The sequence below is a fragment of the Opisthocomus hoazin genome, chromosome Z, assembly GCF_030867145.1.
Source record: "Opisthocomus hoazin isolate bOpiHoa1 chromosome Z, bOpiHoa1.hap1, whole genome shotgun sequence".
Taxonomy (NCBI): domain Eukaryota; kingdom Metazoa; phylum Chordata; class Aves; order Opisthocomiformes; family Opisthocomidae; genus Opisthocomus; species Opisthocomus hoazin.
The window spans coordinates 54,851,095-54,866,161 of NC_134454.1; the positions used below are offsets into that span (position 1 = coordinate 54,851,095).

At 37.1% G+C, this 15,067-nt stretch overlaps 1 protein-coding gene across 1 annotated transcript in view; it reads left to right on the forward strand.

Moving 5' to 3' along the window:
* Positions 1-14,101, forward strand: part of RORB (RAR related orphan receptor B) — a 146,323-nt gene extending 132,222 nt beyond the window's left edge. The window contains exons 9-10 of the mRNA XM_075410603.1: positions 3,458-3,570; positions 4,049-14,101. Of these exons, the coding sequence (XP_075266718.1) occupies positions 3,458-3,570; positions 4,049-4,204 (269 nt within the window). The 3' untranslated portion in view covers positions 4,205-14,101. The remainder of the gene's footprint in view (positions 1-3,457; positions 3,571-4,048) is intronic.
* The last annotated feature ends 966 nt before the right edge of the window (positions 14,102-15,067 follow it).

A 15,067-nucleotide genomic window follows, 5' to 3' on the forward strand; every position in this document is an offset into this window, starting at 1 on the left:
GAGTGTCCCATGCCTGAGGCCTGGTCAAAACCTATTTGAGCAATGGAAAGCTTCCCATTGATTTTAATGCATTTTGGATCAAGTAATTTATGAAATATGCTTAGCTGCAGGTAGGCATTAGATGGATATCAAAATTCTGACTCAGGTCTGCAGTTCTACATATGTCCCTTTAGTTTGGAAAGCACCAAAAGGTCTTCCACTCTGCCAGCAGTTCATATTGCTGAGTATCCACAGCCATTTCTGCTCCTTCCAGCTGTACTAAATACTTGAAAAAGCTAGCAACTCAGCACTGGCTTTGAGCTAGCTGTATTGCAGGCATGTGTGATAAAAGCTTCTCCATTATTTCTAGTAATGCCTTTCAGTCCTAATATGTCAGTCCTGACTACAGGCTTTCAGAGCTGGGTGTCTCCTGAATAGCAGCTTCTGTTTCTGCTAAGCAGCACACTATGTAGAGGCAATTCCAAGGTTTTTTCCATTATAATCAAGCTTCAGGGTTGAAGGTGGTGCTACAAGATGAAAAATTTCAATAACCCGCGGTTACCCATTTCACATCCAAATTGGCTTTATCCTACTTGCAAGCAAGAGGACACATACAGTGTCTCCTAGTCCTTTAACCAAAATAAATTTTTTTAAAAAAAGTGAAAGTGTTTGAGGCATGCTGACTATTTATTTCTGTAGTCTGTAAGCATGTGTATCTTTAGTCATATAAGACACAGTAAGAAAGAAATGATGGGCTGCAGCAGCACATACGTGAGTAAAAGCAATCTCTCCTCCATAAAAAGACTGCAAATTTGTATTGTGCAAATAATTCCCATTTCACCTGGGCTGCTAAGTTTAGGAGTGGGCAGGCAGGGAAAATCAGTACAGCTTGAACTGACATTGAAATTTGCCATTTATTTTCTTACAATAATGATAACAGTAAACAATAGATAAATAAATAATTTCCTTCCACACTAGATGTTCCAGTTTCTTCACGATGAAGTGTTTCGTCCTGGGAACATATATAAAAATTAAAAAATGAAGCACTGCGTCACAGAAGTACCTGCACCAGTCCTTCCATCCACTAGTATAGGTACACAAGTATTCCCTGTGGGAAGTATTCATATTCAAGTTTCATTTCTACAGAGACCTGAAAGGTGATTATTGTGCCCTTGACCTCAGTGTTTAGGTAGCTTAAAGGAAACAGAGTGGTCCCATCAGGAGTAAGGGGACCTAAAAATATCCATTAATACAATTGCTAAGTTTGCAAAGCTCAGCATAAGACCCATTTTCCATCAGATTCAGAGCACAAATCCATATTTTCCACTTTAGGGTGGACCTAACCACTCTGCTTGGAGGTAATTCTTTCACACAACTTCTGATTTCAAATACTAAAACACTGTAGAGGGAGTCCAGTAAAGGTTGTAGATGCGTGACCACCTGCAAACATGCCAGAGCCAGGTGGCAAGATGCAAACCTGGCTGCCCCCTGTGTGACAGTCCCTCTTCTGAAATTTTGGCTGGCCATGTTCCTTTTCTCCATCTTTCTTTTTTGCAAAAGCCGATCTTTCAAATTGTCCCTGATTTTCTTTCCTACACTGCTCTCTAGCCTAGTGGCGTGTGCATTCTTTAAAGGTACACAAGTTCAAAACCCAGGTGGAAACGTACAGAGTTGAACCACTGCTTCTTATACCCTGTATGGGTAGCCACTGATCTATTGACTTTTTCCTGCACTTTCATGAATTTAACTAGAACTACTTGAGAATTCCAGACAAATTTGCAGATGGTTTTCAGGTGGTAGAAACAACATTTTGGGAGACAATAGCCATTGTAAAAGTTTCATCTAGATCTTGTCACAAATTTAAGAACTCTTGTGTTACGTACAACATGCTCTATGACAGGTAAGTGATTAAACCTGTCCTCCAACAGCCTCAGTCTATTTTTAAGCTTATTCTTGTGACAGAAAGGTAAATCTTTAAGGATTGCTCTCTATGATAAATCTTTTTAGCTCCAGTCTGCCACAATAGGCCTTGATGTAACACTATTGAAAGGCATGTTTTTGCAATAGCATAAAATTTGGCACCTAACCTGTAAAGTCCAAATATTACTCTACGCTCATTTGTGTAGATGCTGTATGTGCTCCTGGCTAATTCTGTTTCTATGGTCACTGGTGACACAGGAGCCGTTGGCTTGCCTTCTGTAAGCATGATTCTCTAAGCTTTGCAAAAAGATAATTTTATTTTTCTGATCATCTGTGAAGTACCTAGAGGTTTGGTTTGTCTGTTTTCGTAGTACTCAGCGGCAGACACTTTTCATACACCTCTTTCCACAGACGATCAGACAAATGACAGAATCTTACTCCTCCTGTCGTGAAACACTGTTCAGCTCCAGCCTCTGTGGCATGTGTACTCACTGAAATGGTCAACTTATATTATTTCTATTGATTATTTTAGTGACTGGGAGTGGGTGAAAGAGCTCTGAAAGTGAAAGGGATTTTCCTGCACTTTTCAATTTGTACGTGAATATTCATGATTTTATTTCCTGTTTGAAGGCTAAAATCTGTACCCAAGAATTGGTCTGGATTGAGGGAGAGAGGGAGGCAGAAACAAGTTTGCCACATGGGAAAACAGAAGGTTTAATGATGGTGTAAACACACTGTATTAATGTTTTGGGGTCTGCTACTTTTCCTTCTGTGTGTTTGTCTCCAGAAGCTATGACTTGTGAGAATATAGATCTTACAGAAGACCTCCTACACTTGGGGTTTGAGTTCAGTAGGAGCCATATAGGTTTCCAAACAACTGTGTCTGTAACTGTTATTGTCCCAGATAATCTTTTATTTTCTGTTGTTTAAAAAGAGAACATTTTTAAATAATGAGAAATTTGCACATCAAGACATTGCAACAACTCATCATTCTTTTGAATTGTTAAAAAAATTCTTTTGAAGGAAGTCATTTCTTTTTATTTAGAATATAATATTTGGTCTCAAAATGTTAGCCTAGTAAATAATGAGATATATTTTATTTTAATTTTTAAATAATTATATTCTATTATTTTCAAAGAACTGTTTTGATCAATATATTTATTATTTATGCATTAAGACACTGAGATAACATGACATGTTTTTCACCTAGCCAGTATGAAGTTAGAATACGGAGTGTATCATCGGAGAATAATAAAATGGTGGGGCCTTGTTTCATTTTTGCTCCCATCTTTATCTGTAACATCCTGGTTTAAACAAAGAGATGCAGGACCAACATTGTGTTCCGGTACACTTTGCATCTGTAATTAAACTCTCAGGTGATCTTTTAGTGGATTAAGATACTTTGCCTCTGAAACCATGTCTTAGTTATCATGCAATCCTTCCTCATCGGATTTATGGTTACTGTGAATGCTCGCCAGCATGGGACACTGTGTTCATCCATGAGCACAACGCACATCTGTGTATTCTTGACTTTAGCTCTTGCTTTCCTTTTTCTCAGATCGAGCCTGGTTAATAGAGCCAAGGAAGGTCCAGAAGCTTCAGGAAAAGATTTACTTTGCACTTCAACATGTGATCCAGAAGAACCACCTCGACGATGAGACCTTGACAAAGGTAAATTCTAAAAACAAAAGGGCTGGGCACTCATGACTCGTTTTCTAGTAGCCATTGCTCCGTATATCACTGCATTAATGTAAGTTAAAAGCAGCACATTATGTGCTTGCAGTGTATAGGGAAAGTAAGGCTTGTTTTATTCTTGTCGCTGGTTCTTCTTACTCCATTTTTTGTTCAATCCTTTAATCTTTTTAACTGGTACCCTAGCAAGAATAAGACTGGCTTTAAAAATAGCCCCGGAGACAGTTCCTTGTTAAATGCGTTTTTGGCACTTGGCTAAAATTTCCAGGACAATTGTTTTTAGTCTCTTACAGAAAGAACAATGTCTGGTCCTTCGGTTGGGTAGTTTTGATGGAGTTCAGAGTATTGTATTCGGTTACCCAGCAAGATGTTAATCATGTAGTTCGTTTTGCAAACTACAGTTTATACTAAAATGCCTTGTCCCTCTTCCTTTTCTTTTTATTTTAATGTCTCACAGTTAATAGCCAAGATACCAACCATTACTGCACTTTGCAACTTGCACGGAGAGAAACTACAGGTATTTAAACAATCTCATCCAGATATAGTGAACACACTGTTTCCTCCATTATACAAGGAGCTTTTCAATCCAGACTCAACCACTGGCTGCAAGTGAAGGGGATAATAGGATTTTCACGTAGTCATGGAATGCATCACTATAAAGACAAAAAGAAATGTTTTCATGAAGAACTTATTAAAAATGTCACTACTGCAACACTAGGAATGTCTTGCACTTACTTAATAGAATTATTTTTCACCGCTACAGTTTGAAGAATGTAAATATGCAACTCTGAGTGGGGATGTCTTTTTTCTCTTTTCTTTGTTTACTTTGGTTTTTTTTTAACTGACAATGAATATACAAATATAGGACACTGGGTGTTATTTTTTTTAATTTTATTTTATTGAGGGATGTTTTGGGAGAAAACTGTTCCTAGAATTTTATTGTAGATATACATGAGAATAGAGCAGTACTTTGCAGTATTACTCTTGCTGTTTGTTGTTCAAATATAATTTAAGAAAATTCCACTTATTAGACTTGCCTATTTCTATGTTTTTAGATAGTTTAATGCATGTGGAAATTTGTAGCTGTCTTGGAAATTATGGTACATGTATGGAATACATATATATATATATGTGCTCTATACTTATATATATATATATATGTAGGTATTATAGGCATACATGCTGTAGCTTAAAAAACTCATGCCTACTTTTAAAGGATGCTCAGCCCAGCTGTCATGCATTTCTTACTCTCCAAGTAATGTATTAGATTTACTTTGGGCAATCAAGATTTGCTTTGCCAGTCAGAGTTAAATTATCAGCTGCCAATGTGTAATGACAGGATCACTTCTGAGATATGTGTAATGTAGTGCATGTGTGCAGTCTGCAAACAAAACATTAGGAATGTATCAATGGTGCAAAAGCCTTGTCTGGATGACTTTAGTGGAGAGAGGAAAAGTTTTGGGTTTTTTCTTATTTTTCTCCCTGTTACAGGCATAAAGCATATATAAAAGTGAACATTGTACGACCTCATGTCAGTAAAGTGTCTGAAACACGGAGTAAAAATGTAGACTATCCCACACGTACATTTTTCTGATTCCACACATGATTTTGTTTTATATATACTGCTTTGAAAAGTAGTTGCAAGGCTTGGTTTATTTTTTGCTGAACTCAGTGGAAAGACACGTAGTGAACTCAGTGAAAACCATGGGAAGCCTAAAATGTAGCTCTGAAGAGGAGCAGCAGAGGGAGGAAGGGAGGGAACGAGGAAGAAAGTCAAAGCGAGCAATGTTCATGGTTACAAAAGCGAATGTGACTATCACTGTTTCTGACACAGCCATCATCTAGATGGGGCTGATAATTTCCATTATGCACATACATATCTGTGTGTTGCATACACATGCATATATGTATGTATATATCTGTATGTATATAACTGTGTAAATATACATATATAGGGTTGATTTTAGATGCACTGCAGGAGGGGAGCAAAGGATAGGGACTTTCTTTTTGTCGTCTCTGGACTGACTTGATGTGCATTGGCTTGCAAAACCAAAGGCAGACACAGAGGGGAATGGAAGACTGCCATGGACTTAATCTTGTAGATTAATTAAGTTTAATTAGCAGTCATGATTAGTGTATTTGCATTCTGCCAGAGATACAAAGCATAGACTTTTTAGCTATGGAAGAGGGATTCAGTTTCTGCTCTGTCCTTACCATCAGTTTTACCCGTTGTGAGCTTCTTCAGAGGAATCTTCTCCAGGGATGCCAGTGCAGGGAGTAGAGCAGAAATATGAGGAAGCAGGCAGTAGAGAAGAAATAAAGTGAAGGCAGGATCATGAGAAGATATATTTCTTTATTTCAAATCACATAGAAATCAGTGCAACCTGAGGCAAGGCGAGGAGGAGCACACTGGCAGGGAGGCCGAAGGATCTGCTGTCTGCCGGGCTGCACGGCAGAGCAGCATCACGGTGAGCCCAAGGGGACAAAGCTGGACCCCAGTATGGGTGCAGAATCTTGGTTTGTTGCAGTGATAACTTAATGCCTCCAGCTTTTCCGGCAGACTCGCACAGCTCTGGTATCAATCTTTTATCCTCTTTTCTGCACGACCAAATATTTCACAGGTTATTCCAAGTGCTTTGTGGAGTTTTTCCCTTGCCCTCCATCAGGTGGTTTGCAAGCTTACATACATGGTTCATGACAGAGTCCAGCCTAGATGACATCAACATTGGTTTGCTGTTTTTTAGCAATGCCAGAGTTGATACAAGAGCAGTCACAAACTCTCAGCTAGTAAAAGTTTCTCTGTAGGTCCATTACAACTTCAAAAAGCAAACAGAAAAAATCTGCGCAGCAAAGTTAGTTGTGTTGAGAATTTTGTTGCAAATATATACTCTTCAAAATTAGTCATATAGAACAGAAATTCCTAAAATAACATTTTTGCTCCAAATTCAGAGCACATTTTCTGATCTCTACTGATTACATTAAAATGTCTATAGTTAACATAATAAAGCAGTGCTCTTGGTGCTTCTTTGTACTACTTAAACCCTAAGACTGGCATTCCCTTAGAAAGTGATTTATCTGTTTGCAGCTCCTTTTACATGGTGAATCCGTGAAAAGGACTTCAAGCTCCAACTCTTTCTAATATCAAAAAACGTAATTAACTATATTTATGAACTGCTTGTGCGAATTTATTTGGGAAAAAAACTCAAATGGAGTTTTATTGTGAAAAAATTCAAAATTATTTGGGAAAAAAAGTCAAATTGAACCCTAGAAGTGCTCAGCTTTAACTGCAGGGGGTTCATATTTTCCTCGTCTTTTCCCATATAAGAACACACACATATGTATTTGTTTGAAGTCCTTTATAAACTTGTTTTCAGTACATCAAAAGTAACATATTTAGCCAACCCACAGAAATACAGAATATGTGATAAATATTAATATTATTGTTCTTATTTCTGATAAATAAAGAGGTTTGTCATGTTTCTAAATAGCCCTTCACAATTATGTGTTACATCTTGCAAATGTTTTGTTCTTTTCAAATAAGCTAATCACTCCTTGGGATTTTTAACTGATGTCTTAGGCAAGATAACCAAATGGAGAACACCAGTGAAAAAGACATTATTTAATCATTATCCACAGGGCTTTTAATCCTTAAAGCACTATTCTTAAATCACTATAACCTCATGACCTTTTCAATCAGTAAAGATTACTGCCACTTTTTAAAGATGCAGAAATGAAGGAAAAGAAGTTAAATGACTTCCCAGAGACAACAGAGGTGGCAGTACCCAGTCCTGGAATAAAAACAGATCTTGCTTGATGTCCTAAAAATGTTAAAATGCTGGTATACAAAATCTTCGTTGCCATTGATAGGCAATAGCTGGTACACACAATTACAAATATGCCAAAAAAATTTTTATCTTCAAGTAAGGTTAATAATCAACAGCTTGCTCTATTTTTGTTACTACTTTTACTGAATTTGAGCAAATAACCTTGTTTATTTGGAAAATAAAAATTCATTCTCATACATTATTTATTTGTGGTAACTAAGGCTCATAAATTTTATTTAATTTTCTGTGAGTTGGGATTGGCCACATAGGTAAAGTAGTACCTCTCTTGCCTTGCATTGACTGAGTTTAGAATAACAAATCCCTGTCACATGCTACAGGCTGGATTTTTGTTGTTGGTTATGATACATAGACATTTATATTCAAAATTTCAAATTCTTGGTATTGGATTACATATGTTCAAGTTATCCATAGACTTTAAATAACAAAATAGCACGAATTCAAGTAAATAACTGCATAATCTACTCACAAAATGCTTTTCAGAAAATATTAGCGCTGCACTTTATTTCTTCTTGGCTTTCATTAGTCCACAGTAGTATTGAAGTTCTTCAATTAAATCTCTAAAACTAGGATTGGTGACATCTGCTCTCTGTAGTAATTGGTTATGTTTGTTGATTTTTTTAGTGACAAGCTTTTCAAATGGGACACATTTTCTAACGATTGATTAACCCGGGATCTTTAACAAAAGGATTTTTAATGCATGTATTGAATCTTCGACTTCTAGCATTGCTCTCAGATAATTCAACTACATTGATCCAAATTATCCTTGGCATCAAGGAAGCAGATGTTGCTGTTCATTACACTACCACAGAGACTTAATTTTGGTTCAAATGTCACTCTTGCTATCTCTTTGTATAAAGAATTAATTCCAAGAGTCATGTTTCCTTCTAATGGAAAGATTGCTTTAGTGATTGCTAGGAAAAAAACAGGGTAATAGAAGGCACTCAATTGAGCCAATTTGTTTCCAAAAGCAATGTATATTTATTTATTGGTTTGTGGTAGGCAGCATTTAGGAATTGATTCTGCAAGTTGTCAGGCTCACTTAGCTCTAACTAGAGCTGCTAAAAATGAAGGCATCTCAGCACCACACCGAAGATGCTCTACCCCTCATAAAGTGTTTGGTGTTAAGAGGTCCCCTTTGGGCTTTGCAAAGCACAAGTCAGATGTTATTCTCATACCTGCATTTTAATGCTTTAACATCATGCTTCCCATTGTTCATTTCAGCTTTGTTTCAGAGATTGGTTTATTCCTCCTGTTGCTCCTTGGGCACTGGTGCTGTCTCAAAGCCTGTGCCAGGTTATGGTGCTTCAGGTGGAGCAGCTACCAGACTTGTCCATGAAGATGGGCTTTGTTAGGTGATTTTCTTCGTTCATGTTTATGGAGACAGCTTGCACAGGTGTATGTTTCCCTTTGGGATAGTTTGCAGGGATTTCTGACATAGCAACTTCTACATAAAAAAGGTGCAAAGCCGCTTTTGTGGGCTGGTAACTCAGCCTTCCACCACCAGGCTGTGGGGGCTGCCCCAAGGCTTCAACAGTCTCACAAGTCGGTCAGGCAGCACACTTAGAGATGTGCAGCTGATGGCTCCTTTCCCCATTGTCTTTTTCACCCCCTCTAAAGCTGTACTGCAGAGCAACATTTGAAAGATGTTCAGGCTCCCCTCCATCCTCCTTTCTGCTGACTCCACATTGATTGTGCTGTTTCCAGAAGAGCCAAGGTCCAGCCTGGAAGCTGGTTGCTATTTTCAGAGTCATTGTCTGTTGGACATCCCAGGAAGATAGCACTGGGCAATAAGATCAAACTGAAGCATGAGGTTTTTGTCCAAATACGTTAAGTCTAAGCACATATGAAATGGAAACCTGAGACAGAACAGCTTGCTTTTCGCTGGTAATAACACCTGCCAACCTGTCCCAGCACTTTCTGCCTCCACTCTAGAAAATAATTCCTGTCTCTGACAACCATTAGGAGCAGTGTGTTGGAGACTCAGTCCTCTACTTTCCTTTTTAAGTTTCACACTTTGTAAATGACAATCACTGCTTGATGCAGATGTTGCACTGTATGTCACTCAGGGATGTTTCATTACTAAAAATAGCTATATAAATATAACAGTGATAATAAGGAAGAGAATGTTAGAGGCTTTGCAGGGCACAGGTTGAGCTGCCCAAATGAACGTGACCCAGACAAGGCTTTCAAGCCAGTGATTAGAAGTAACATTGGTATAAACTGAATTCACTGTCAGCATTTCCTCAGCTTGACGCAGGACTCACTTTACCCATTGTTTCACAGTCTGTGAAACAGTCAGCCCTACTGACCCATCAGTTTGTGATGTTAAAGTCCTTTTGGAAACAAAATGCAAGCAAGCTTTGTACGCGTTACTGAATTTAGACAACTGACAAAAGAAAGTGCAGTTGAAAGATACTGAGTTTAGGTACTACTAATGTGAGCTCATATTCAGAATTGCTGCAGGCATGTAAGAAAAGAGGTTAAGAAGCAGAAGAAGTGATAGTATGTCAGCAATGACAGCAACAGTTATGTGGAGCTACCACATGGAGAAATGACTTTAAAGAGCAAGGTGTTTAAAGTGGCTAACAGCTACCCTTTCCTCTCATGGATGTACAAAATCATAGGTACCCCCAGGCCTCTGTAGCAATGTTTCTCCATGGCATGACCAGTCCTTTTCTCACTTCAAGCAAACGTGACCTTGTTTTATACTGAATTACTGAAAAATACTCCCATTTCCTAGAATTTTGAAATGCGCTTCTGCTTATCCCTAGCTTTATAACACATGTTTTCTCTAGACCTGTCATTACAAGAATACACACAGAAAGACAAATTGCAGTGGATTATAATGGCTGTCACTGAGTTAATTGTAAGTCCCCAACCAAGAGGATTTCCTCAGGTCTGAGTATGATCATTGCTCTGTTTTCACAGTGAGTATGTATGGGTTTTGACTCCCTCCATCTTCTGAATTCCCTACACCTAGAAGATAGGTGGACAACTTCAAGAGGTGGAGAGGCCAACATCCCCATGCATCAAAATTTTCTTAATCATATTCGTTACCAACTGTTCCATTGCAATTTGAATTTTAATCTTTCAGGTTGCTGGAAGCCATGTCCAAGTGTCTGAAATTCTTGTTAGCATGATGCCTGCCCATTAAAAAGAACAGTCTTCTGGCCAGAGGACCTTGACTCTCTTTCCTTTTCCTTTTACTCCTAGCTCCCAATGGATGAGGCCTGGAGTGGTAAATGATTCATCTTTGCTCTTTCTCACAGCTGATCCTTATCTGCAGCCTGCAAGTGAGGCTCCACCAAGGAGGTAGGAAGCAGGCTGCTTCCTCCTCTTCCTCCCAGCTTCCATGTCCTTATTTAGCTATATTTGTCCCTGCACGTGTTGTACCTGCAAGTAAGGCTGTGTGTGACAAGGAGTCCGACATCCCAGAAGTGGTTTGCAGCAGACCACTTAACTATGAAAGCCGCTTGTGTGTGCAATCTTCAGACCAAGGCCGTTGTGAGAGGAAGAGACCTAGAATTTCTAAAGTGGTAGCTCATAAATCAGTAACTCTCCTAAAAAGGCAGGCTGAATGTCCAGTGACATGATGGATGTGTCAGTGTCCTCCAAACGATCCTTGCATTTCATTCGTGCAGAGAGAATAAGGCAATGCAGAGAATGCTCTGGGAAAGGAGAGAGATTTCCAGGGTGCAGGCAGTGAGGATAATGCTGCTCACAGTGAGCTCAGTAACATGATGTACTACATTTACATAATTTCATCATCCTCACAATTCAAGCACAGCACGTAGGGAGAGTGAAAGAATACATCATTGGATATAGCAGCAATAAATAAATTATAAGTGTTTCTTTGTAACTGTACTTGCAGAAATTGTTTGCTTTGCACGTGGTCTTCTGTACAATAACAAAAAAGAAAAAACTTCATCTAATGTAGATATCACAGTGTTTTTGCATATTTGTTGGGTTTGTTGGATGGAGCTGCTAATTTGTGATCGAAGATACTGCTGTTGAGAAAAATGTACGTGCTTCAAGAAAAGGCTGAGGCCCTTGTTTATGGCTATACATCAGCAGCAGTAAAGTTTGTTCAATATAAAACTGTCTGGACAGAATTTTGGGACGTATCTCCTAGTTTTCAATATTACTATCACATTGGTCCCTTGTTTGGGCAACAAGAATGCAACTGCATTGAAAAATAAGCAGGGCCAGACAGTCAATCACAAAGAGCAGGAAAGAATAGGCTTTATCCTGAAGACTGTTCCAGATAAAACCAGCTTATTTTAAAAAAAGTTTAAAAAAATTTAAAAAAAAAGCACTTATACCTGTCTTGATTAGACACACAGCTTAATAAGTCAAAGTAACTACATTAGGCTGTTAACTTTGGGGATTCAGATTCAGATGCACTACATTTGTGTTTTTTTTAATGTGTCACTTCAATGTCAGAATCAGGCAAAAAAAGGTGTTTTGTTGTTAGTAAGAACTGCTAAGAATCATTTAACCCTACAGAGTGTGGACCACACATTCTCCTGCAGTAGATGGGGATTTATTCGTGTACTTCCTCTTTAAAAGCCACTGAGTAGCATAGCAAGTGAACTAGCCGTGATAGTCTTTGCCTCTTGCGTGACTGCAATGTGACCTCTGGTAGGCTACAGGGAGCGGCTCTGTGATTGTACTTGTGGCCACAAATAAAGCACAACCTAACTTTAAGCTGTTATCAACACCCAGCTAAATCAAATGCATAGGGTATTTTGAGATTTATGCTAATCGCTGTGAGATAATACCTATGTTAAACTAATTACTCTGGTTGTAATGAATGGACAGTACAAATAAAATAGGAATCAGAATAGCAACAAAATCCCTTATTTTACAGCTGCACTCTCTGCCTCATCTGATTAACACTAAAGAAATTTACTTAAAAACTAAACAAACAAAACAAGAAGAAAGAAACCTGAGTATGTATTGTAGAAATGTAGAAGACAAATAAAATATTTTTTCAAATGTAATTACTTTTAATATATGCTTGTGGAAGGTCTGATACTATGTATGCTGTCTCTGTAATTTTTGCTGTAAATAACTTGGGACAGTGAATACACTGATTTTTTCTATGTCTCTGTTTAAGCATAAGACTTTGTAACAATTTTTTTTAAAGAGGAAAAACATCAAAGAGCAAATTATGTACTTGCTTCCTGTAAGTGTAATGTACTCTTCAGTTTTTATGGAAACTGATTGTAACAGATAAAGCCTTTTGACCAGCCGTTGATGTTTAGTGTATACTTCTGTTTGTAATGGGGGAAAAAAAGATGGGACTGTCAATGAAACATGATCCCAGCGAGTCTGTACAGTGAGTATTGTATTAATACCTGCAGACTGCATTTGACTAATATAATTTGAAGAAAGGTTGCTCAAGCAAATAATATTTCCTTACAGCATATGGCTTTTATGAATCCTTCTAGCATGAATTATATTAATAGAAACATTTCTTTCTTTCTTTTCAATGAGCAAAATATTTTTGTATGCCTTTGATTTCCCATTCAAATTTGAGGTCAGGTCACTCATCAGCTGTAATCCGAAGCCATAACTGACCTTCACCAAATACATGTTTTAAAGATCATAATAGAAAAAGAAATTATGTCCAGTTTATCAGCAGCTATAATAACACAGGCAGGAGCATAAATAACAGGCAAAGTATTTGGATGCTTTTCGGGCATCCCAATATGACTTTAATGGCTAGTATTTTATGATTACCAATTTATAAAAAAGGAAGACATAATTAAAATAGATATTTAGATTTAAATGAAACTTTCTAATATTTTTGAAATATCCCTGAAAATGCTTCCTTGCTTTTAGGATTATGAGAGAAACTGATTTTTCATATATTTCCCACTTTCAAATATTTAATGTTTTTACCCTAATTCCAGTTCATTTTGTTACAGTGAAATGAGATTTTAAGACCCAGATCTCCAAGCCCTAAGCTACTGGGTGCTTGGCTGTAGCTATCAATTTGATTTGAATTTTGGGGGTGTGTTGTTTGTTACTTGATAGGCATGCTTACAACTGTTGGTAACACACAAGAATTGCATTGCCTGTCAAGAAGTGTGATAAAAAATAATCAAATAAAATACAAATAACACTCAAAATTTGAATAAAAATTCCTTTCTAAAATCAAATGCCTCATAGAGTCAACACTGATTTTTTTTTTTTTTTTAAGATTAATTGTATATTATGATGTATCTTTACTGGCTTGTAGATGCAAAAAGCAAAACTGTAAATGAACCACAACATACTGGGTAAATATCTGGCTCCATTGAAAGCAATGGCAAAACCCCTCACTGATTTCCATGAAGCCAGGAGTACATCCAGCATTTTTTCATCTGCAATTTTCTTCTGATCTTTCTCCCTTGTTTAATATAACTGACCTAATTTATGTGTATGTGAGTAAAAATACAGCCTGATTCATTTAGAAAGTGACTGTTGAGGGTTTTATTTTTTATCATGAATTTCGTAGGACCAGCATCCCTGTCAAATGAAAAGGTTCTATATTACTTTAGAATGTAATAGATTTTTGTCTTATTTTATGTCCTGTAAATTATTAGTTCAATACTGTTAGCATTCCATAATAATGCACACATGATTTTTGAATGTTTTCTGTAAATGACAATCAATGTTGATGAAGTTCCTTTCTTTAATGCAAAATTAAAAAAAAAACTGTATAAGAAATTAAGTTTTATTGTGTGGCTTTTTTTTCCCATACCGTTAAATTGCCTGGATCTGTCAGAAAAAGATATGGTGTGTGCATATCCAAAAGAGAAGGGTAAAAACAAAAACCTAAACATCAGAAGTCTGTACTTATTTTCAGGTTTTCTCTTAACCTATTGAATTAAGTATAGCATGTTGCTCCATTAATGCACCATAAGTGGCTCTGTTTTGCAATTTAAATTAGAGCTGCAACTTTTGAACATGCAGATTATTAGATTCATTCATTTATTTCTCAATTTGTTTTGGGGAAAGCCTCAGCTAGTGGGAAAGCAAAACAACACAAGAAATACTTGCATGGAGGCAAACTGCACAGTACTGTAACAGAAGGTTATCTGATTTAAAAGAAGATACAGTATTTAGAATAAATTATAAATAAATATTTTTTAAGTTTCTGTATGTGTAGTAATAATTGATACTGAAGGGTGTAACACAAAATGCTAGCTGTCGAAGCTGAAGACTGTAACTTTCAAAGATACTGTCTTTTCATTTTTAGGACCCCAGATTTAAAGCAAGTATAAATTTTAAAAGACAATATCTAAAGGCCTTATTTTACTAACTGTTAAGCACATGTTTGTAATGTTATTGACTTCAGCAGGATTAATGCACACACTAAAAGCCAGCCAGATGTTTAAATGTTCTTGCATCACAATGCAAGCAAGCAGGTTTGGGTTCTAAGATGCAGTAAGTGCAGCTTAACGTGATTAGATTTTCAAGTTGCAGATATTTAAGAGTCCTTTGGAAATTTCACATCCATTTGAAATAATTTCAGACAAAGCAATACAGAAGTTCAGATATAAACATTTATATTTCAGATATCATGAACCGTTTACTAGCCATATGAAATAAAAGGACTTGTATTTACAAGCTGCAAAAGA